Genomic DNA, 24,827 nt, shown 5'->3' on the forward strand with positions numbered 1-24,827 from the left:
TCCATCCTCAGCATCCTGACAAAGGTACAAGGAGGCAAATCTTTTGAAACTCTGCATATCTGAAAACATCTTCATTCCACATTCACAGATACAGTTTAGGTTTAGACTTTCAAGTTAAAAATCATTTGCACTCGAACCAGTGACAGCTTTATCCCAGGATCTTCCAGGTTCCAATGGTACTGTAGAGAAATCAGATGCCTTTCTGGTTCATGAACATTTGTGTGTGAACAAGATTTTCTTAAAATCTTGGAATCTTGCCCTTGTCCCTGATATGCTGAAATTTCACAGTGATGTACCGTGATGTAGCTCTTTTTCATTCATTCTGCTGAGCGCTGGTCTGGACTAGTCAATCTGGGAAATTTTCTTATGTTTTTCTTTTGATACTTCCCTTCCTTTTGTTTTCACTGTTCTGCTTACAACTCCCATTAGCCAGATATTTGGTCTCCTGGACTGACCTCATTTTTAAAAAAATTTTTATCTCCTATAATCCATCCCTGTGTCTTTTAAAAATTCTCAAAAAAATAAAATAAAATAAAATAAAATAAAATAAAATAAAAATATTCTCCTTTTCATAAGATCCCTTTGATGTTAGCTTCCAACCCTTTCCACTGAAACAATTAAATCAGCTATCACTGTTTCAATTTCAAAAGCACTTTCTTGTTCTGATTTTTAAAAATCATCATATAGCATATTGTTTTATTTTTAAAATTTACTGTCTTTTTTTAGCTCCCTGAGAATATTATGCTCCCCTTCTCTTTTTGTTCCTTTTTACCTTTATTTTGACCTATGTCTTTCTTGTTGGAGCTTGTCCGTTCCTATTAAACATGAAGTCCTTAAAAGTTGATTGGAAGCTCTTTGTGAAAGGGCGTGAGCCTGGGGTCATTTTCATTGGTAGCGCCAAGTGCCTTTGGGGCAGTTCTCCAAACTCCTGCCTCTTGGGTAAAGTCTAGCTGCTGGCACTGGGTGTGTATGTGTATTTCACTTAATGCCCATTTTCCACCTGCACCCTCATCCCCACATTCCTTAAGCATGATCTGTAAGTTTCTTCAGAGAAAGTACCTCCTATCTCCAATAGAACTGTCTGTGGCCCCTGGCTTTGTGGGGCCAGGATAGAAGTCGCCTCTTATATCAGCTCCTTGCTCTCATCTCTCTTCAGCCCCATCATCCATAGTGTCCGGCACCCGGCACGTGCTGAGACCTACAGGCTCTGGGGGAATGTGGTTTGCTTCTTGCGGACTGGTGAGCACTTTGGCAGGCATTTTGGTGTGATCTGCCCCTTTTCTGCTAAGGCATGTACCGTCCTCCACCCTACTTCTGCCCTTGTCTATGGCAGATGTAATTGCTGGCTTCTCCTGGTTTCACTGAGAACAGAGTCTGCATGGACGTTCTTATTCTCCTTCTTACTTGGGGGTAAATTTCAAGAGAAGAGGGACAGAAATATCTTTACTCTGCCATCTTAAAACCACAAGGGTACATTAAGTAGACATTAAACCGATATTGAGACTAATCATGTTTTAATCCTCACAGCCGTTAACATTATCATTAGTAGAACTGAGGTTCAGAGAGGATAAATTCTTTGCCCAATATCAGAGTTGGAAAGTGGCTAAGAACCCACGTCTGGCCAAGGACAAATCCACGCTCTGTCTCTTAGTCTCTCCTGCCTGAAAGCATGCTGAGGTCAGGAGAGGGTGTTAAACTATGGCCCAGCCTGGGTTAGTGCCTACAGGAACAAGAGGAGGAAGCCCTTCAGGGAACAGAAGGGCTCCTGAATTTGTGAAAACTTCTAACTAACCAGTGTCTCCCAATCAGTGGAGAGTCTAGACTGTTAACCAAGGGTGTCAACAAGAACACGATGTGCTAGATAGAAGCAGGGTCAGCTTTGTGGAAAGAGGCTGAAGGACTCAGGAGGAATTTCAGACTTAGACCAGGCAGAAGGGGAGAAGGCACAAGTCCTAAGAGGACTTGGGAGAGAAACTGGTTTCCAGGGACCTGGGAGGAAAAGCCAGTGAGGCCAAACATGTCACAGTGCGAAGGCAAAAGAAATGCTCTTGTGGGCATGGGACTTAAGCCCATCGCGAGACACTGGTGACTTCCAGACCCCTAGCCTCTCTCCGCAGTCAGGATTGGGCTCCTAATGTTCCCGAGCCCTGGCTCTCTCTGGCCTCAGCCAGGGAGGTCCAGAGCTTTCAGGTACAGGGGCGGCAAGAGAGCAACTTAGAACTGACAAAGTTGGTCCATCTGTAAGAGTGAGGTTCATTTTTTAGACCCAAGAGGAGGTCATTACATTAACCTTCTGTTTATTTTCATCATGTTAGGGTTTGCCAAAGGATTGCACTTGAGTTTCATTTCATAGACCATCCCTGATCGTGTTGGCTGCGTGGACCACCATAGGGAGAATGATTCTGTGGCTTTGTCCAGACTCAGGAGAATAGCTGCTTAACGATGCCTGTGTAGAACAGGAGCGTTAAAGGACATGTGTACCACTGACTCAGGCCATCTCCTCGTCTCAGATTTGTGTCCTCCATAAATGTGATCAAGATGCTCTCAATGTCCTTATTCAAGTCACTGATAAAAGCTGATTGAGAATGGTCCAGGGACAGGACCATTAGGGGCGGTTTTGAGGTTGACCTCTAGCTTGGGCACTGAGGTACAGTCACTAAAAATAGTCTGTCACATCTAGAATTATATTTGGAATTGATTTGCAGGCACATTTTCCCATCTTCCGCCCAAGAGAGACTTTGTCTGTAAAACTACCACCTGGATAGGGCAGAGGAGGGTGCATCTCTTTTACATCCATTCCTGAGTTGCATAAACTGGGCTGTCGAGAAGTGAGTGGATCACAGAAGGGGAGAGATAAGCCCTCAAGTTTATGATCCCTGGGGTCCATTATTTAGAGAGCATCACTTGGAGGATGGCAGCCTTTGGTCTCTCTTTAGGTCCCCGGTAAACGCTGAGTCTCGTGGGGAAAAGAAGCAGGGAAGATTACACAGAACATCACGGAAAATAAATAGGCACACTCCATTTCAAGCAGCTCATACTTTTATCATAAGATACAAACTTTCTAAAATTAAGTGTCTTACTTCTATTTTACCAACAACAACAAAAACAAAAATCACTCATATTAGCTAAATACAGATGCATATGTGGTTGAGCAAGTGAGTATGAATATGAGGGGGGTGTGTGTGTGGTCTGTGCCGCGTGTGGCAGGGGAGGCTGTGTGTGTGAGTGCTGGTCGAGAGATGCATCTGGTCTTGCTGTTTTCTGACTGCGACCTGGTCGGAACCTTGGTTTTCCAAACTTCACACCAAGCTGTTGCAGAACCCAGAATCCCGGAGAGCCCTTCGTCCCGCTCCCGGGGCTAAGGCAGGAGGAGGGGGATGAGACGGAGATCTAAAAATTTATGCCATTCCCACTGGAGGAAAAATAGGGGCTGTTCATCAGGGGCCCACCAGACGTCGAGCCGAACCTGGAGGAGAAAGAAACGCACGTCATGATGAAATTTCTGATGTCAGCTGAGATATTGGGAAAAGGAAAATATTAATCTTGCGGCTGTCAGAGGTGGGGAAGATCAGGACAGGCTTGGAAGCTGAAAGTTTTAGCAATAACAAAAAAATAAAATATTAAAATGATACAACCAGAGGACAACAAAGAGCTTCTGCCACTTAGTTAGGTCAGGATGGTGGCCTGTAGGGACCATTTCTCCCGAGCTTATACTCTCTCCAGGACCATAGACGAGGGAGCCTCTCCAGATCTGAGCACCTTACCTGTGGACCTACAGCCACTCTACTGGCCTTAGAGGACCCTGTGGGTCTCTCAGAAAATCGTACAGCATTGGAGAACTCAGGGCCACGTCCCAGTGTGAGGTCCCGCACGGTCCTAGGGCTCTTTCTCCCCTTCTCAGCACCAAGCTAAGTCAGGTTCTCCAGTTCCACACCAGGCTGGCCGAGAAGCGAGCACTGAGGCATCGCTGGGTGCAGGGGACTTTGCTAGACCCTTGGGGGAGGAAGAGGCAAGAAGATTTGAGCCTCACCCTCCAAGAGCAGAAATACACACACTGCCGCTTTTTCTCCCCAGCACACTGCTATTCATACTTCAAACGAGAGTTCGGAAGTCATCTCCTCTGTGAAGCCTTCCCTGACCTCTCCAGATGGAATCGTTTACTCACACTTCTGGTATCCTATTGCAATCTCTTTCCCCATCTGCTAGGATACTTTGAATGAATGGAACGGAGCTCCATACAAATTGCGGCAGAGCCAACGGCTAGATTTAGTCTAATCCAGGGATTCTCAGCCACTTTTCTGCTGGGCAGATGCATATTACAGAAGATGCTCACGTTCGCGGCACCCTCTCGTGAACTGATGAAACAAAAAGGAGGAGGGAGGGGGCAAGGTAGAAGCAATGGGAACAAACCATCGCATTAATTTCTAATGCCTCAGCTGGGATCGGGATCTGCTGGTCACTGTGAGCGGCCATGGACAAGCGAGGCTTGGGGTTGTTTGGTTCCCTCCTCACTAAAATAAATTCCATGAGAGCAGGGACATTTTTTGGACTGTTCACCATTTTACACCCAGCACCCAGCTCAGGACCCGACAAAAGGTAGGAACCAGATAAGCAATTAATGCCAGTGGTAACCCCACCTCTTTTGCTCTTTTTCAAAAATCATACTGGAAAAGAAATGATTGAAAGTGATGTTATTATAAGCATACTCTGAATTCCACTCTGATTTATAAAATAAAGGCCATAACACATTCTTAACCAGTTAATAATTACTGGGAGCGAATTACTCATGACATACCTCCTATCAGATTGCCACACCCCACACATCTGAGCCCTTTAGCTTTAGAACTTCTTGTCAGATCAGCTGCCAAAGGCATGGTCTGGACAAGACATACACCAGAGGGTCAGGGAGCCGGGCAATCCATGTGGACTACAGCTATCAAGGAATACTTCCTGGAGGAGGAGGAGGAGCTTCAATTGCCTCTTGAGCATAGTGAACTGTCCTAGTTGGCCTGGGACAGTTTCTACACTGGTATTTCCAGTGTGATTATTATTTATGTTCTTTTTAAACTCTCAAACTGATTATTGTTTGGAAGATAAGTTGTACAGTTATCTTACCCCGATGGATGTTTGAAGAGGGCAGGGAGGGCTCCCGTCCTTCCTCCCTGAGAACACGGAGGCAACCTGCTCCTTCCTCTCCCACTTCATGTGGTTTAGTCTCTTGGTTCTCTTCTGTGCCTCCCTCCCTGTCCAGGGCAGCCTCTGCAGCACGACTGTAGCCCGCAGCACCACCACTGTGCTCAGCGTTCCCACGCTCCATCCTACGGCGCCCAGGTGTTATTCTCATGGTGTGATCCCTCCCTCTCTTCACCTGGCTTCCTGCACTCCACAGCCTCCTATTTTCTCTCCCACCTCTTAGATCTTTTGCTGGTTCCTCCGCATCGCCCCAGCCTCTCGGCATGTTGGAGCCCAGGGCTCAGTCCTTGGGCCTCTCCTCTTCTCTGGGTACATCTACTCCCTGGACGATCTCGTCCCATCCCATGCCTTTAAATAGTATCTATATGCTAATGATTCCCAAACTTATATTACCAGCCCCAAACTCCCCCGAGCCCCAGACCCATATATCCACCTGCCTATCAACAGCTCCACTCATGTGTCTAACAGGCATCTCAGACTTTCCATATCCAAAACCAAACTCCTGATCAGCAGATCTTTGCTCTCGTCATCTGGACCTTGGTAGCTTGGAATTGCCGCTTATCCGGACACTGGGCAAAAACCTAAGAGTCATGCTTGACTCCTCTCTTTTCCTCATTCTACATCCAGTCATCATCAAGTCCTGTCAATTCTACCAAGAAAATTAACACTCCGGCTCTTTTCTTTTGTCTTCCCACCATGGTCACTGTCCCCGTCTACGCCACCAGCACCTCCTGCTTGGATAGCTATAAAGGCTCCTCCTCCGGTCCCCTCCACCAGCTCTTACTTCACAGTCCACTCTTCGTACGTTGGTCGAGTCATCTTCCTTACGCAGAGAACCTTGGAGCATTGATGGCTTCTCCCTGCTCTTCCTTCCACGCCTACCAGGCTCTGCCTAGTCTGGCCCTGGCCACCTCTCCAACTTTGGTTCTGCCCACTCTCTCTCCCCTACTCCTTGTGCCCCAGATATACCTCCTATCCTGGGGACACTGTATTTCTCTTCTTTCTGCCCAGAGTGCTCATCATCCATATTTATGCATGATTCATCCTCACATTTCATTCAGATCTTGGCTCAAGAGACGTCCCGTCATCCTCTCCAGCCCTCCTTCCCCGCACCTGACATGTGTGATGCTTGCTGATTTCCACATTGTCTGTTTCTCCTCCTGGCAGGGCAGAGGGAAGCACTTGGTCCTGTTCACTCCAGTAACCAGAGTGGTGCCAGGCACATGGAAGAGGCTCAACAAATTACTCTGTGTGAACAATCATCCCTTTGGGGAACACGGGCCTCCATCTTCCGGCCTCACTTTCCTGGTCTTCCTAAACTCCCAGGCCACCATTCCCCTCTGCTGATCGCTACTCCTCCCCATCACTCTCCTCCTTTGCCCTCAGTGTCCCCAGGCCCTCTCCCACTTCTAAGACTGCTCCTTCCTCAGTCTCCTGCTCACTCTGTTTCCTCTCCTTGCCCCTCTGAAGACAGCCAGATGCCAGGTCTCAACCCTCCGCTCTCACTGCTCCCAATCAGTGTGGCCCAACCGATGACCAATGAGACCTTGGGACCACGCTCCCTTCCAAGTGCAGCCAGCTCTGGCTTCTGCAGAGAGTCTCTCTTACCTTGAGCCCGGAGCCGCAGCATGGAAGCAGGGAGCTTGCCAGCCTGCAGGTAGGCTGCCTTCCCTGTGCAGTTGCCTCCAGGGAGGTGAGAACCACTCTTACAGACTCTACAGTCACCTCCAGACTCCACCCTCTCCTGCGTATAGTCTCCCCTCCATCCCATCAGTTCAGTCTGACGTTCACAGATTTGCACTGGATCTCCAGTCACAGCCTTTAATCATCCAAGCTTAACCTTCCTTTTCCTATTTTCCACCTTTTTCAGGGATAAATCTAGTATTTCAACCAGGTTCCTCCCCTTCCTGCAGCCCTCACTGTTCACCCAGCAGGGATCCCTCCTCTGTCCTTGGGCCACATCGATGGCCTTCACTTTGTCAGGGCACTAACGTCACTGCTCCCCCTACTCATCTGCTCTCAGCCTCGGAAGGGAGAAACACATCCTATTCATCGATGGTCCCCTACAGGCTAAATTCATCATAACTATGTGAATTGAGACAGAGCTTTCAACAGTGTGTTGGTGAAACACACTATGATGTGCTCTACAAGAAAAGGGAAGGAGAGAAAGGATTGGGAGGGAGGGAGGGCAGGAGGAAGGGAGGGAGGGAAGGAGGGAGGGAGGAAAAGAAAAAGGAGAGAAAAAGAAACAAGGGGTCATGGGTTTTATGTTCAAATGATACTATCAATCACCTTCTTGAATGTTCTCCAGGCACCCTAGGAAATTAAATAATCTGTGAATTCCAACAGTTAAGAAATTGTATATCTCTGTTTCCACCTTTCTTTTCCCAAACAGATCTGACTGTAGAAACCTCTTTCTAGCATTTATCCCCTTTAACAAGACATTCGGGGAAACACTGATTGAAGGGGTAAGAGTCCGGGGCACCTGCAGACACTGCGGTGAGCGGCAGTGATGGGGAGGAAGGAAATCGATGTCCAGTTGGGGAATTTTGTCCTTATCCTATAAATGGAGGTTCTCAAACAGGGCACACATTCCCCGGGGTGTGCCCCAGGCACTTGGATTCTCAGGAATGACAGGGCACTGCCTGCATCTCAGAGCATCAATAGTGAAGAAATGTTGGGTGGGAATGAGCCACCTTGCGTTGTTACAGCAAAACAACAAACAGACATTTCTTACTGACTAGTATGTAAAGTTTGTGTGCAATTTCCAGCCAAAATGTTGAGTTTGTGTTGGCTGTTTGCTGCTCAGCCCCCTCCTCTGCTGTTTGGGGTACTTTGCATGGAAAGTGTGAGCAGCCTGATAAGCAACGGGGGGCCCTTCGGCAGCACCAGTCACGGAGTCCTTGGGATGTTCGAGAGAGGAGCCAAGCAAGTGGGTAAGGCCATATTCGCCATGCTCCACGACCTGCCACCTGCTGTGGGTGGTGTCCCCATCTATTCCTGACCACGCAGCTGTGTTTCTCACCCCCAGCCCCAAAATGGGCCTCCGAAGGGCCCCACCAAAGCAGTTTCTGGAATCCAGGACCCAGTCTCTGGACCCAGGCATAAGGTCTCCTCTCCCCACAGCCATGGGACATACGTACCAAGAAAGCACCCGGGGGCCCCAAGCACCCACCTCCCCTGTTTGGAGGCTTCCTGGAAACAAACCGGACTTCCAGTGTGGGCTGAGGACTCACCCGAACGCCTGGGGGAAGAGGCACTGCGGCCCATCTCCTGCCATGGGGGAAGGCTCTCGGGGATTGCCAGACAGCTTTTGCGGCGTCCTCTGAGGGTACGGATAGTTGGGCTGGGCGAAGGGGACGTAGCCCAGCAGGGGCGTGTAGGAAGAGCGGAAAACCTGCTGTCCCATCTGCTGTGGACTGTATGGTGTCACCTGCAGGGCAGAGAGGAGACGGGCTTGGTCCAGCAATGCCCACTGGTCCCAAACGTCACAGTTCCCCAGCCCTAACCCTAGCCCTAGCCCCCACCCCTCAGCCCCTGTGCCCCTCAGTTGCTATGAGGTGCATAGAAGGCAATGTGTTGAGCTGGAAAAAGCGTAGGACCCAGCTCTTGTGTGTGAGACTGGCAAGTTATTTCATTTATCTGAGCCTCAGTTTCCTTATCCATAAAATGGGCAAACACTATCTCCATTGTTTGGGGGTTGAGTCAGCTGACATATGTAGAGAGAGTGGCATATAATAAACAACCAATGAATATGACTTCCGTCATGTCCATTCCTTTTCCCCTACCTTCCCCTTGGTCAATAACCACCTGCTCACTTTTAAGCTTTTTACTATCTCAGTAAAGGCTGTTGAGATTTATACATTCCTGGCTTCTAGCTCAGGATCTCATCAGACTCCAAGTCCAAGACAGCCCTGCCCTGTGGAAACTCCGGGGATGTATGATGGAAATCTTCTGTGTCTGCGTGGTGCAATATGGTAGCCATCAGACACAGTGTGCTTTTCGAGCCCTTGAAATGGGGCTAGTGTGACTGAATTTTAAACTTTACTGAATTTTAATTGATCTAAACTTAAATAGCTACACATGGCTGGTGGTTACAGTGCTGGACAGTGTGAGTGGACAAGAGGCAATGGCATTCAGCTCAAACCCTAGAGAAGATAGGGACTCACTGGGTTTCTGAGACTTCCTGGATCAGACCCCCACTGAGAAGCAGGGCTTCCACTATCTTGCCTCTGACAAGGCAGGGACCCCATCTGTCTTATTTACTGACTTATCCTCAGCCCTAAGACAATGCCTGTCACACGGTAGCTGCTCAATAAACATGTGTTAAATGAATGAGTGCAGGAAAGGGAGAAGAGGGGGCAGGGAGGAAAGAAGAAACTACTAAGTGTCTGTTTGAATACCTAAGATGATGGGGAGCTCATTACATCATGAGCACTGGATTCTACCACTGACAGCTCTGAATGTCTTGTGTGGAGCTGACATCCAACCTCCTGTGTGTTTTGGTCAAAACTGGGGAAATTTCTAGATTTCCATTTTAACAGTAAGAGTCTGAGGTCCAAGCTGCTCAGGGTTCAACATGCTGACAGCCCTCTCTCATCCTGCACATCCTTATATAATTTAAAAAGATGACAAAGGCTAGCACTTATTAAGTGCTTGGGGTACTCCAGACCCTTCCTCTGGATTCTCTCAATTAAACTCCAAACAGCCCTGAGAGGTAGGGCCATTTTAGAGATGAGGAAACTGAGGTTTGGAGAAGTTAAGCAACCTGCTTAGTGTTTCAAGTGTCTGCGTTTTGTCGGAATCCCAGTGGGGTGAGCCCAGAGGCCGTGGCTCTGACCCGTACCTCTATGCTTGTTTCTCCTGAAAGCCTGAGCCCCTCCCTCCTGCCTTCCCCATCTTTCCCTTAGTGGACATGTAGGACCTGCTAATGCTGGACACGGGCATCGAAACCCCAAGAAGATGAGCTAAAGGTCAGAAAGTGTCCAGAGCTCGCAGAGAGAACCCAGGAAGGCATCTCCCAGGACAGACACCTGCGGGTCAGCGTGGCAGAAAATATGCCTGTTTTTCACAGTTGGGGGAGGAGGGCCTGGACCTGCGAGGAAACTGACATGAAAGAGAAGATGCAGGTCCCAGAGCTTATACAAGCTTTACTCAAAAATGCACCCTAAACCACATGTCACTGATAAAACCCATAAAACAGAGCTGTGCACAGGGCTCTGGAATCATCTCCAAAATACACTCTGCTCACAAAAGCAATGATAGAGCAGCGTGCCCAGAATACCACATTTGTGTAAAAATGCTTGTATCAGTAGGTATAAATAGCAAGCGTACCTAAGACACCAGGAAGAGTGATTGCCTCTAAGATTCTGAAAATTTTGGACCATGTTTTTGTATTACTTTTTCAAACATATGCACGTACATAACTTTGTCTAAAAGCATCCAATTTGGAGCTAGGTGGACAGAATCACTGTTCGTGAGGCAGAGGAGACGTGCTGAGATTCTGTGAGCCTGCCTCACGTTTACTTCATCTCAGGATGCAAAGCTCCTCCTGCTGAAAGAGCAGGACCAGCCCACGTAATCAGGTAACCTATACCTGTGGGCCCTTCTCTACCCACCGGAACATTCTAACATCCGTCGGGTCAGAGGTGTGGTTTGCAGAGAAAGGGTAGGGCTCCCCAGGGAGAGAGGAGAGGCCGAGGAGTCTGGGTGTGAGTGTGGGGTCTGTATGTGAGGGTGCACGGCCAGGCGGAGAATGCGGCCAGTTCTCAGCTCCTTCCCTCACACCTCCATCCCTGCGCCAGGGTGTCACTGTCCCAGGACCTGCTGTCCTGTGTTTTGTGTGCACATGCAGCTGAGCCACATGCATGTAATTGTATCTTTATTTGTGTCTGAGTGTGTATTAGTATTTTTGTCTCTGCTGCTTTACTTTGATACTATGTTTTTGTGCATCTGTACACAAAAGGCAGTAAGCCAGAGTTACGGGGGGGGGGGGGGGGACATGGACCCTGAAGCCAGGCTGCCCAAGGTCAAATCCCAGTTCTGCTTTTGTGTCACTGTCAAGCAGATATTGATCAATGACTTACCCATGGGCACGGGGTGGGGCACAGATTTAGCAAACCAAAATGTAACACCCAATGGCAGCTGAATTTCAGAAAAACAGCAAAATATTGTTTCATATTGATCCATGCTGTATTTCAGACATAGCTCTACTAAAATTTTATTCACTGTTTATCTGAAATTTAAATTGATTCGGTGTCTTGTGTTTTAACTGACAAACTGGCTTGGAAGGGATGACTCCCCGGCCCCACCAATGCTGGGCAAGGCCACGTGATTTGCTTTGGCTGGTGGAAGGCGGGCACCCGTCACTACATCCAGGGTCTAAGCCGGGCCTCCCAGAGGTGTTTCTGCCCGGTCCTCCGGCACTCCAGCCACCCAGCACAGCAAGAACTACTGTATCTTCAGCACGAGCCCGAAAGGAGGACGCGTGGAACAGGCTTGAGCCCAGTCCCAGCCCAGCTCAGCCCACCTGTCGACTGTGGGTGAAAATCAAATATTTTATTGCTGAAAGTCTTGAAGATATTGAGGCTGTTTGTTGCCACAGCAAAAGCTAACATGTGTTAACTTGATAACCTTGGACAAATTATTTAATCTCTCTGTGTCTCGGTGTCTTCACCTCTAATCTACCCCATAGGGTGGTTCTGAAGGTTAAATTAACGCAGGTAAGGCCCTTAGAGAAGGGCCTGGCACACAGTAGGGGCTCTGGAAGGGCCAGCTTTTATTGTCACCTGAGGACACTGGTTTGTTTCCACACACATGTTGGTGTTTGTGTCTGTGATCTGGGGTCAAGGGTGGGCCAGTAATTATAGGGGGTGACCAGCTGGACAAAGGCAAAGGAACAGCTGTCCTTGTAACCTGCAGGCCTTCGTGGAGCTGGTTCAGAGGTGAAGAAGTCACGTACTCACCTGTCGGGAGTAACCCCCCAGCTGGGGGTGCACGGTCTGGGGATAAGGCATCCGGGCTGCCCGCTGCGGGTGCAGGCCCTGGGGAGAGAAGGCAGAGGCTCAGCGTCGCAGGGCAACGGGCTCCCAGCCAGAGAGCAGCAGCCACTCAGCTCAGTTTCCAGCTCACTTGCCAGGATCTCCAGACAGCTGAGCCCATCCCACCACACTGCTGGCTAGACCCTCTAGTTGCCTAGTCCAGCTGGAATCAGGTCGAGCCAGCACAACTCAGACCACACAGGAAGCCCGTGGTGAGCAGGATTCACAGCCTTTTCGGTGAATATTTAAGAGCTTCAGGAACCTGCCTGCCTCTTGAATCCCAGATCTGCCCCTTAGTGGCTGTGTGATCTTGGGCAAATCACTTAGCTTCTCTGAGCGTCTTTTCTCTTGTCTGTAAAATGATGTGTGTTCAGCATGTAAAGCCTGTGACAATAGTCAAATTATGTTTGTTGCTATCTTTACCCTTTTTCCATGTGCCTTTCCCCAAACCCCATTCCTGCCCTAAGACATGAGGTGCCAATGTGCATCAGTGTACATGTGTGTGCTAGCTTGCCTCCATGTTTATTTCAGCACATCTGCATGTGTGCTTCCATTTGTGTCTGGAGCTGTGGGTTTCTGTGCACAAATGTGCAGCTGTGAGCCTAGGCACATGAGTTTGGGTCTCTGCTGCTGTGCGTCTATGTGCCCACACGTACACCTGTGTCTGTACCTGACGAGGAGGACTGATGTGAAGATAAATGAGTTCATCCACCCAAAGCGCTTAGAACAGTGCACAGCACATAATAAGGATTCTGCAAGTTAGGTTTTTTTACCATCTCTCACTGCTCCCCCAACCCCACGCCCTCCACCTGAAGAACCTGTCTGGCAGCTCAGCCCAATAGGAAGTAGGAACCACACAACTCTGTCCCACGTGGCCTTACACATCCACTTGCACGCTCAAGCACACGTGCGTACACGCACAGCAGAACTGCTCCTGTGGGTGGGGTCAGCCCATGACCCCTCCAGTCCCAGACTGCCTCTACCTGCCAATCCAGTTAGTTACCCACTAAGATACAGTTCAAAACCCAAAGCGTCCCTCAGACCATATATTTTTGCAGAAGATTCTGCACCCCAAGATGCTGCCTCCATTCTGGGCTCAGCTTGTGCCAGGTGTCAAAGTGTTGATGGCTGACACTGTGCCCTTGACAACTTCCTCAGAGCCCAAAGGCTCCTCATAAAAGGCTTTGCATCCCTGATGCAGTGGCCTGGGAAGACCCCAGGTCTCCCGGTGCCCATTTTCCAGGTCTCCAAGAGCGCACATACTCTCAGAGCCTCCTTGCTCCCGTGTACCTGACACTTGACCATGGCTGGGCCTCCCCGACTCCCACCAACCCCTTCACCTGAAACCAGTGCACCTGCCCCCTTTCCTTCAAGTCCTGCAGCCCAGGGCAGCCCCACTCACCACCATGACCACAGTCTGGGCTCTGTGACCCCAACCGTGACCTGAACCAGGACAGAGGAGTCAGCCAGATGGGGCCGCCCTGCCTGTTCCCAGCCCTCAGCCCCAAGGCCAGGTTCTCAGTGTCCCTCTTCAGTTTCACTCCCTCCCCACTCTGCTGTCCACAGCCAGCTCCCCAGGCCATCATCCTCCCCACGCCCAGGATCTACAACCCGCTCTGCCCTGGGGCGGATTTTCAGGAGTCATCAGTGTGAACAACACTGCACGACTTGGAAGGTATTTCTAGTTGTTCAAACTGCAACTCTGTAAAATCATGAGCAAGGATGAACAAACATTCACTCCTCTTTGCTTGAGGCCAAGGCCTCTCTCCCTGTGCGCTCCCTCCTTCACTGGGAACCAAGGTCATTTATGCTGAGCAGCCCGGAGCCTCTGGAGACCCTTGGTGCTGGGGACTTAGTCCTCCAGGGCTCTGCGGCCCTCCACAGCGGAGCTCTGAGTACATTGGATTTGGGACCTCATCTTTATTCCTAACGCCAAGCAGAGAAGGAGACCAGGATAGACTGTTCCCCATTTCTCCTCTCTGTCTTCTCAAGGTCTGCAGAGCTCCCTGACCCTGCTTCCTAGGAAGATTGGGGCTGAATAATAATACAAACCAACATCTGTATCACGCTTTAGATTTTTCAAAGCCCTTTCTCATCCATGGATTCAATTAACCTTACAGCTGACTCAAGCATTTGCTGCTGCCGCTGCTGTAATTATTAGGCCATTTCACCCGGGCTCAGAGCATTTGGCTAACTTGCCCAAGGCCACACAGCTTGGAAGCAGCAGAATTTCCTTAAACCCCAGCCTGACGATTCCAAAACCTGCCTTCTTTTTATTCTATCGGGCCGCTGGGCCGGCCGTCCTGAAGCTGGGTGGCGTTGTGCGATCACAAGGGGCTGGGAGAACATAAACTACACTGACCCTTGTTACCACACGCAAGGGTCAGCGTGTGCAGTGGACTTCAGCTGGGCCCATTCAGTGTCTAAACTGCTGCATAGGACCCAGGGGCCCAGGAACCTCGGGGTCAGCCCTGTGATGCCAACACCAGCATCTCTGAAGACAAAGGACCTTCAAGCTCGAAAAGTATGTCCGTATCTCACCCGCTCCAAAAGTCAAGAGAGTAGAAGTTAACATGGCAGTGAGACACCATCCTCTCTTCATAAAACGAATCACTGTGAATTAGCTTTGCATGGTGAGCCCTGAGAGTGCACGGGTTTCCACTAAATAAATTGTGCGAATCGTTTCTCTCTCAGAGGTGGGGGTGCACACGGTGCTGGCCTTTGATTTGTTCCTGACTTGTACTTGACTCCAAGCTTCTTAGTCACCTTGGAATCCCCTGACAGAGTTAATGCTTGGCCTATAGTCAGTGTGAAGGAAGGGTTTTTCACTACTTCAATGAATGAAAAGAACGAATACAAAGAAGAGTCCATCCACGAGCAGGTGGATGAATGATGAGTGTGAGTGAGCAAACGCACAAATGCAAGGGTGGAGGACCCACGGATACATGAACAGGGCATTTCTCTCCAGACCTGTGCAAGGACAACAAATCGTAGACATGGGCGGGTGCACTTTGATTTTCCCATGCACCACACTTTGTTACAACCGCTCACCTCAAGAGGACGGGATGGGCACTTGGGCTCTTTTGAGCAAACCGAAAAAAAAAAAAAAAAGCTTGGGAAGAAAACTTTGGAGAGAAAAAGAGAGACTGTGCTAAACTCTTTTACTTTAGTCCCCATTTAAGATTCAGGGGCTAAGCCGGGTGCACCAGCACAGAGAGGCTTTGTGTGGAGTAGATCTACCTTCTGCGTGGGACGTCCACTCCGTGAGACTCGCTGCTCTGTTGTAAAGGAGGAAATGACACAGGGGACCAAAGGACAGGGGAAGGGGCACAGAGACAGGATGGGATGATTTTCAGGGGATTTCCTTCTCTCTTTGCCCTCTCCAGGCTTTGCCAGGCCAGGCTGGGGCAGCAGGTTCCCAAGCACCTGGTCCCCACCCCATACACTGGCACACCATGCTGGAAAGGAGCCAGGGAGAGGACAGAAGACTTTTGACACTGAGCACCTTTCCTGGAGGAACTGAGCACTACCTAAAAGGACTACTTTAAGCTCTTGGTTTGGACTACAGTTTAAACCGGAGTGGACATTTATTTGATTTTTCCTTCTTTCTACCCAGTGGGTGGCAGCTCTTCAGGGAGATTAAATTAAATTGGCCAACTAAAGAAACTACATTTTCCCTGCATAAATAAGTTCTGTGAGTAAAACATCCAAGGGTTTCACCCATTCCTTATTGTCTGGCCCTGAGTTCCCTCTGAGTCCCAGGACCGAGAAAGTGCACCAAGACACTTCAGCTGGGAGAAGCTGAGACGGTTGGGTTGTCATTTAAATGAAGTGGCCACATAATTTGTCATCCACAGCAGGACACTTGAGAGTGAAAGCAGGTGCAATTAAGAATTATGCTGGGACAAAAGACCTCAGTTGGGACTGTCCCAAGTAATCCAGGACACATGTCATCTGACTGTAAAGGAAGTCACAGGAGGTGGGGGGAAACAAGGACTGTATGCCATCATCCTCTCCTGGGAGCCCAAGTATTTCACAGGCCCAAACTAGCCAAGCAGCTCTGGAAGACACAGCACAGAGTGAACCGGAATTCAGACAAAGGGAAATGAGAAATATACGCACACATGCATGTGTGTTTGCATGCGTGTGTACCAAGTATTTGGTCTGATGTGGCCACAGTGAAGAAATGAACTAACGCGTCCGAAGGCTCTTTGTGAATTAGGCTCCCTGGAAGCCACTGGCCCTCCGTGGATGGCCATGGGCAAGCCTGGCCCCGGACACACTCACTCACCTGATACTGTGGGAAGGTGGCGGGATTTGTGAACACGGGTGGAGGTGGGTAGTTCAGGTTGAGCCAGAGCGGCTGGTTCAGGGTGGCTGAGGTCAAGCCGGTGGCAAAGCGTGGGGTGAACACGTTCCCTGTGTACTTGAGGTTGTTCTTGTCGGCCCCCGTCGCTGGCGGGTTAACTGTAAGTCACAGGAGAGGTAGAGTGTTTCCATGATTGAGGGAGGGCGAGGCCAGGATGCTCTCAGCATCATGACTGCCTCTGGGGTTAATGTTTTTGGAAGTCAGGTCTTTTAAGCTCCCAGAGGGGTCTTCAAATTTCAGGTGAATTTCCAACTCTAGGACCATATCTTTAGTTCACATCTCGCCGATTCGGAAGGGGTGAAAATCCCGGCACAGTTGGCATAGAAGGTCACTTTCCATCACTCACTAGTAAGGAGGAAGTTCAGCTCGAGAATACAGTAAACCTGATCACCTATGTACAAAACCACATTCTTTCAAGCGCTTTAGGAGAATCCAGTTTGATACCAACAATTGCAATGCCATCAGAAGCCATTCTTACCAAATTATCAAAGCAGCCCCCAAGGGCATGTACCTGCAGCAGTGAGGAGGACCTTGCGCAGGCTGTTGCATCTATGTTGGAATCATTTATAGTTTAAAATATTATATAATTAGAATTCAGTGTGGTAGGACCCAAAATTAGTCTGAATGAGTGAGATTTGGTTGAGTTGTTTCAGGTTGTGAAACCTGGATTCTCTCCTTCTACAATACGCCCTGTGGGCTTATAGAGTCAGAGATGGGGCGTCAGTTTCCCCTTATTGGGCATATTTTTGGGAGGAAAAGGGTTTTGATTGAAACAGTTGTAGGAGTGCAAGGCAGAGAAAGCAAGGATGTGAATAATCTCAACATAGAATCAATACTAAAGCATGGATTTTTCTTTTGCTTGGGCAACTTGAGGGGATAAAATATTCAAACTGACCACCAGTGATGCTCATGTGACCCCTGAGAGCCAACTGCATTTCTCTAGCAATTATATTCGCTGCAGAGGACATAGGAAGAAAGTCATTTCCCCCATTTTACGGGTTTAAAATCTGACACACAGGGAAAGGCAGTGACTTGCTCGTGGGTGAGACAGCCATCTGATGGCAGAGCTGGTCCCGGGCCTATGACAGTTTCTGAAATTCCTCAGGCTCTCCCTGGGCAGGGTCAGCTTACGTTTTAGCTCCAGCCCGTCCACCTCCACTTTGCTGCGAAGCCTCAGCTGCCCGCTCGGGTTCTTGGTGTCCCCAAGGAACTCATACAGCGGGTTCTTCTCGGCCGGCCATGTGGGCTTCTTGGTCGGCAGGGCCACAGACATGGAGCCCACGGGGTCGCTGAAACCCTCCTCACCAAAGGGGTCCTTCTGGCTCTGGGTCCACTGACTAAGCAAGAGGCTCTGCCGAGCCTTGGTCAGCTCCTTGGTGCCAGGGTTCCATTCTACAGCACGAGGGAAACTGAGTCAGTGACTCGAGAGGGGCAAGTGCTGGGTGTGAGGAGCACCTTCTTTTGGACTAAGGGATGGACCCTCCACAGCACACCTGAGGCTCAGATCACTCTGGGGTCTCCCTCCCAGCCAAGTTCAATCCAAGTCCAATCCCTGTAGCCTTCATGACCAAGGCCCATTCTGGTCTTCCTCTCTAATGCACTTTTACGTCCGTCTGTATATCCATTTTTACCTTCCTTCCTTCCATCCACCCATTCATCCTTCCTTCCATCATACTTCCTTCCTTCCAGTTAGCCTTCTTTTCTTGTCTTCTCTTTCTTTTCTTCCTTCCACCATCCCTTCCCCAACTTACCCCATTCTTCCCTCCTTTCCTTCCCTCCTACCTTTTTTCTTCCCTCCCTCCCCCCCCCTTTTTTTCCTCCCTTCCTTCCTTCCAACCCTCCATAGGTTGGTGTACCAAGGTTCGAGGTACAAAGCTGACTTGGACACAGCTCTAGCCTTTGGGGAGCACCTGGTTTAGTGGGGGGAAACACGTTCCTAAAGAACACACAGTCTGAGCTGCAGTCTGGCCCCTCGTCATGGATTCTACCCCTGCTTTGATGCTCAGCACACTCGTCAGCGCCAGGCCCTGACCTGAGTCCTGGGGACACTGCGATGAGTCAGAGCCAGACTTGGCCCTGCAGGAGCTCACAACAAGGAGGGAGAGACAGACAGACCCAGAAATAGCTCCGGGACAAGGCAGATGGGGACCGGGAGGTGACAGAGGGACACAGCGGGAGAAAAGGGTGGCTGAGACAGCTCCTGTCTGAGAAGGTCAGAGGGCTTCCAGCAGGAAGCGGGCCTTCAGCAAGGCCTTACACCAGGGCTCTGGGTGAGTACGGGCAAAGACACAGAGGCATCAGAGAGACACAGAGTGTCACTGGATGTGGTCGGCACCTTGCTCAGGTCTCTCTCCACATCAACCTGGTGTCCCCCCAGCGTGAGGACACTGTCTGGATCATCATGGGACCCTCCACAGTAGGGGTTTTCACCCCTATTTCCTTCTGAGCAATAGAATTCTTTCTTCTGACAAAAGTAAGTATGGAGTAGGGGAAATATATATGTGCATTTATATATAATATAAATATTACATATAAATGCAAGTATATAATATATATACACATATAAACTTTTTCAGGCTCTGCTTGGTGGAAGCAGGGAAGAGGGCCTTGCTGTCCCAGCATCTTCTCACCTTCCCCAGCCTGGAGATCCTGATCTCCATGGCGCTTGGCTGGAAAACGGCACTGGACACACAACCGGCCCCTTGGATCATTCTGATAGTGGCTGCATCAAAGGACCTGTGCCCAGCGTCCCCTGTTGGAAGTGGATCGGATCCCACCAGCTCTTGGCCCCACTAGCCCAGTGGCCTTGGGGCTGAGAATGCAGGACTGGGCCAGCCCTCGAGTGCCATCCCAGCAAAGGAAAGAGCTGCTGCAGTCTGAGCCAATTTAGGAGAAAATAACATTTTTTGCAAAACACGTCCCTGGAGTCTCTTCCAAGAGTTCCTCTGGTGCCGAGAGTAGCCCCCGGCCACTGTGTTGAAATGACAGTACCCACTAATAACAGCCATCCCCCCAGAGGCCCACACACCTGCAGTCACACACACACACCCCTCCAGTCACCTGAAGCATGCTTGCCGCTCACTCTTCCGACGTCTGTGTACACACACACACCACGCACACACATAGCCCCACACACACTCCTGCCTGTCATTCCTTTGGCTCACTCGCACACAATTCCACCCGCACACAATTCCACACACAAACACATACCCATGGTCACACTCGGACGCACTCACGCTACGTGTTCTCTAACAAACACACAAACCCCCGCAAAGCTCCCCTTGGCACACCTTCGCCCGCACACTTCTTCATACAGACAGACAGACAGACAGAAATGGTGGCAGGGTGAGTGGGACAGGACTGCCTCCAACCCAGCAGCCCCATCCGACACAGAGACTCCTCCTGGAGGAGGAGGTGGGAGGGACGTCCCTTCCCCCAGGTAGGGCTCAACCCTCTCACGCATACAGCCCAGCATCCTCAGGGTCCTCGGTTTCCTGGAGGTCAGCCTGAGACCCAGAGTCCAGCTTTCTGTCCACAGCTCGGGGGCCTTGGCTTTCCTACAAGGCTCAGAGCACAGAACATTCTCTAGGTGAGCGTGCTCCTATTTCTCAGGAAGATGGATTTGGACTCTCCCAACACAGGTGTCTCTCGGTTACCCGTCCATGCTCATAGCCTGGGGGGAGTTTTTCTTTTGGGCTCCTCCAAGTGACGGCTTTCGGCAGCCAAATGCCACTGCCATCAGTCTGCCTTCTCAGAACCGTCCATTCCGAGTAGCTGGATCAGAACAGGCACAAAATACAGAATCCTGGGAGTGGGGTTGGGGAAGCTTGGAAGGTGGCTGGATTCCCTGGGGACGATGTGGACTCCTCAACACAGGGGTGGGAAAGCACTTTCCAAAACCCTGGAATCCCTGGCAACAAATCCCAGGGTCAACAGTCTCAACTACACTTGGAAAAGTTACACATTCACTGCCGGCCCCAGAGAGAGGGGACCAGGCCTTGTGGCCAGAACAGGTACCGCCGTCAGAAGCCAGTCAAATTTCTCTCCTGTCCAGTTTGAAGTCCCCACGTTGCAGTGTCCCCCTGGACTCAGCAGGGGCAAATGCTTCCTTCAATGTACTCTGGGTGCCAGTGGATTCAAATACTGTGTTCAGTTACCAAAGGTGCCTACCCCTCTTCCCAAAGAACACTGGATTCAGGGCTAGCATCGTATCTGCCTATGCGACCTGTGCCCTGGACACGGGCATCCAGCAGAGGAGGCCTATGGGGCTGAAAACGGCCTGCGCCTGGGGACCGTGCTCACCGGCAAGGCCACCTCATTCTACTCTGCGCATGTGCCGGATGCAGCCCAACCCGCTTTCCAGTAAGTTTCTCTCCCTGCAGGCCCACTCCCTAGCCCCGCTCCCAGCCCCGCTCACCCATCAGGCAGTGCTCCTCCACGGCAGGGTCAGCCTCGGGCTTGGAGCAGATCTCGGCAAACACTGGGAGCTGCTTCTTCGGAGCAGGGAGTTCTAGGGGCTTGTCAAGTTTGGCGGAAGGCGCGGGAGGAGGCGGGGGAGGCAACAGCAGGAGCGGGCCCAGCCCCCCGGGCTCCCTGGGTCCGGAGCCACTGAACATGCTGTTCTGCAGGAAGTCCTTGATGACCCTGGTCTCCTCCAACACCATCTCGTCGGGGACCTTGGGCATTTCGGTGGACTTCAGTGGGAACTGGGCCAGGAGCTGGCCGATCTCCATGTTGGAGGCCCCCAGGCTGCGGCCCCTGTCCTCTGCCCCCTTGGCACTCTTGACCTTGGCAGCCTGCAGGATGCTCGTGACCTTAGGCATGGCAGAGTCACAGTCCTGCCGGCTGCCAATAACGGACACGGCCACCTTTGGCTCCAGAAGCTTGTCGCCGGCCATCACGGAGGCTCCTGAGCGCTCACTGCTGCCTGCCATCAGAGACGGCACGAGAAGGCGGGGAGCCGGTAGTCTGGGCCCCTCGGGAGAGCTGCCAAGTGCCTCTAGCTCCCCTGAGCCCTCTGTGACCAGGATGAGGTGCTCTTTGGTGAGGCTCAAGAACTCCTGCTCCACCAACAAGGAGATCTCATCTTTGCTGCTGGTGAGCTCCAGAGCCCTGTGAACAGGTCAGAAAGATGGACAGCTGCAGGGCCAGCTCTCGGAGGGTGGCTCTGCTGCGGGGCGCAGGCCCCGGGGGGAAGGTGGGTGGAGAAGTCGTTTCCAGGTGTGAGAAACCTATTGCCTCTTAAGAGAGAAAATGGACCAGAGTGGCCTCCACGAGTTCCCACATCACACCTGTGGGCACAGTACCACGAGTGAGGCTCTGGGATTCGGGACACCTGAGTCCCCTCCCGGTACTAAACTTGCTGAGACAGCCGAGCCTGGATTTCAGCCCGTCTCTCCCTGTTCAGCCGTGCCCAGGACTTGAAGCAGCAAAAACCAGCAGTTAAATGGTCAAGACTGAGCCAACAGCTCTGAGCGTGGTGTCCGGAGGGCTGGGGCTGAGTCCTGGAGCCCCCAGACGCACTGCAGGGTGGCAGGGTGAGAGCAGGGGCTGCGGGGCAAACAGTGGAGCTCACACCCCGGCTCTGTCACTTCCCAGCTATGTGACCCTGGACACATTGCTCAGCATCTTGTCACCACTGTCACCTGGCTAACAGGGGTATCGCAGAGACGCTTCAGACCATGTATGGCACAGAATAAGGGTAATACAAGTGTCAGCGAGTATGTCTACATGTCTGCCAGCTTGGCAGGGCCCCTGCATCTTGAATTCCGCACAGTGGCTCTGTGGATACCTACGTTCACCTTGGCTGGCTTGGCCCTCTGACCAGATAGATCACGGTCCCCAGACCAGGCCCCACCTCCTGGGAGCACCAGCAATTGCTTGATCCCTGTACCAGTTCACAAGCATCTCCCTGCATGTGAACACTGGCCTCCACCTGCACCTCAGCCCTGGGGCCTCCAGCTGGACCCTTGCTGGCTGGCATCAGCCTGATGGGGCCTGATGGTCCCATGGACTCTAGGCTGCTGAGTGCTGGCTCTCTCCAATGTGGGAGACGGTGGCAACCCTGCTGGCTTGGCTTGTGGCCCAGCCTGCCCCACCAGCACCCTGGCACTCCAGGAGGACCATGGCCACCCAGCTTAGAGCCATCTGCTGTCCCTGCTGAGTGGGCTCCCCATCCAGTGTAAGATGGATGAGGTGGTCTACACAGAGCATTCTGGAAACTGCTCGGCAATCTACCCCTAGGAGAAGGTGGTGAAAATGGTGAAAAAGAAGCAAGGGAAAAACTAAAGCGCCCCATGAGTGGAGTTTTGGGGAGGCTGAGAGCACATTCCTCCTCTGACAACCCATTCTGCGGGTGCAGTGAGACCTGAAATGACTACTGAATGTTCCCAGCAGGGATGCACCTTCCTGCTAATGCTCTGTATGAGCACACGTGCACACACACAGGCATACACACACATGTGCAGCGCAGGCACACGATGACTCAGTCACCACACATAGAACCAGGGAACAGTATTTGACAACCATTCAGAATGGGAGCAGGTTGTAGTCCCAGAGGCTTCCTACTGTGCTGGGCATTAACCCCTTAGTTACTGGGTCCTGATGACAACCAAGGGGGTCCTGGAAAAGGTGCTGGGTGGCCAGGGCACTTGGGGAGCTCAGGGAAGAGTTAAAAACTTGGGAGCTTGTTGCTATTCTAACAAGTGAGGCAGCACACCTCCTGAACACCAGCCCCACAGGTAGCCTCATCAGGTCTGGAGGCAGAGAGTGGCGACGGGAAAAGTAGCCTCCAGCCAAACAGACTGAGATCACTATCCAGCTCCACTGCTTCTGTCATGTCAGGTCCTGGAACCCTGGGGATCCTCTGTGACAGGGGATGACACCTGTGACATGGGCAGGACACTAAATGCACCCACCCCCTGGGTGGTAACCCATGTGTGGGCTCAGCACTGATGCGCACACAGGAAGCACTGGGCACACGGCGGCTGTGAGTGGCAGCTAGAGTGGGTGGGCCCTGGAAGCTCCTGGAGGCCATCAGGCCAAGGCCACCACTCTGCTCTCTCACTCTCCCCCTGCCCTTCCTCCTATTCCTATCCTTTCTTCCTTCCCATGTCTAGACTTGGTCCATAAATTGACCCCACTTTTACTGCCAGGTCCCTGGGAACACTTGGAAGAAAGAGGCTGCCAATCCACAGCCCCAAGTTGTAGACCCCATTTTCCTCTTCATCATTCCTCAGAGGGAACAGGGGAGTCTGGAGTCACAGAAACCCGGCATTAGAAGAATGAGTTTTTGCCCCATCCCGCCCAAAAAACCTGCAAAGCAAGCCATATACCAACAGATTTTCTGAATTAGAAAGACCACAATTATGTTAACTTTTAAAAATTGGGATAATGGTATTGTGGTTCCACTTAAACAACAACAAAAAGAGTCCTTATCTCTTAGAGATACATGCTAAAGTATTTACAGATAACATGACGTCTGGGATTGGCTTTAAACTTAATCCAGCAAGTGGGGAGGGGATGAGGGGATAAAACAAATTGGCCTTATGTTGGTCATCATTAAGGCTGGGCGAGGGGTACTTGGGTTCATGATCTAGTATTTGCTCTATTTTTGTCTGTGTTTGGTTTCTTTTTTTTCCCCTAAAATAAAAATGTTCTACAATAGATGAATACACAGAAGTCTCACCACTGACTGCTTTAAAGTACTGGTTCCAAGGGGAAATCAAAGCAGCTTCTAAAAGACCCACAGGTCCTGAGGTCCCTGTACTGAAAACCACCCCACAGGTGGTCCCTTCTCCCCACTGAGAGGACACTCCTACCCCTCCCCAACCCAGGAGCCAGGCTGGCAAAGAGGATTCCGCAGAGGCTGCGTGCAAATCCCTGCTCGTATTCCCTGGTCATTCTCCTCTGGACACCTTACAAGGGTCAACGGGCCTCTTAGGAAGCTGGCATTCCCAGAAAAGGCAGTGCCAATCTGGCCGTGGGTCCTTCATGTGCCCCTGAAAAGCCGGCTCCGAGCACCCGGCTCTCCCCGGGACAGCCTCTACAGACTCCTATTCCCTTTCCATCTGCCATGAATCCACTACAGGCCAGAGAGAGGCTGGCCTCACTTGTATGCTTGCCTTTAATCCTCTCCACACCCCTGGGCAATGGACAGTATCCTCCTCACTTTACATATGGGAAACGTGAGCCTGGAAGAGGCAAAGGACTTTGTCACCTTGTCA

General features: G+C 50.9%; 1 protein-coding gene across 2 annotated transcripts in view; it reads right to left on the reverse strand.

Annotated features, from left to right (window-relative positions):
* Window positions 1-3,193: 3,193 nt before the first annotated feature.
* C13H1orf94 (chromosome 13 C1orf94 homolog) overlaps window positions 3,194-24,827 on the reverse strand; it is a 36,093-nt gene continuing 14,459 nt past the window's right edge. Inside the window, exons 2-7 of one of the 2 annotated variants that reach the window (XM_072974825.1) lie at window positions 21,020-21,714; window positions 17,734-17,994; window positions 16,525-16,700; window positions 12,159-12,236; window positions 8,430-8,626; window positions 3,194-3,466 (exon numbers count right to left, since the gene is read on the reverse strand). In XM_072974825.1, the coding sequence (XP_072830926.1) occupies window positions 3,391-3,466; window positions 8,430-8,626; window positions 12,159-12,236; window positions 16,525-16,700; window positions 17,734-17,994; window positions 21,020-21,714 (1,483 nt within the window). In that variant the 3' untranslated portion in view covers window positions 3,194-3,390. The remainder of the gene's footprint in view (window positions 3,467-8,429; window positions 8,627-12,158; window positions 12,237-16,524; window positions 16,701-17,733; window positions 17,995-21,019; window positions 21,715-24,827) is intronic. The other variant, XM_072974826.1, reaches the window with a different exon arrangement.

Source organism: Vicugna pacos, chromosome 13 (genome assembly GCF_048564905.1).
Source record: "Vicugna pacos chromosome 13, VicPac4, whole genome shotgun sequence".
Classification (NCBI taxonomy): domain Eukaryota; kingdom Metazoa; phylum Chordata; class Mammalia; order Artiodactyla; family Camelidae; genus Vicugna; species Vicugna pacos.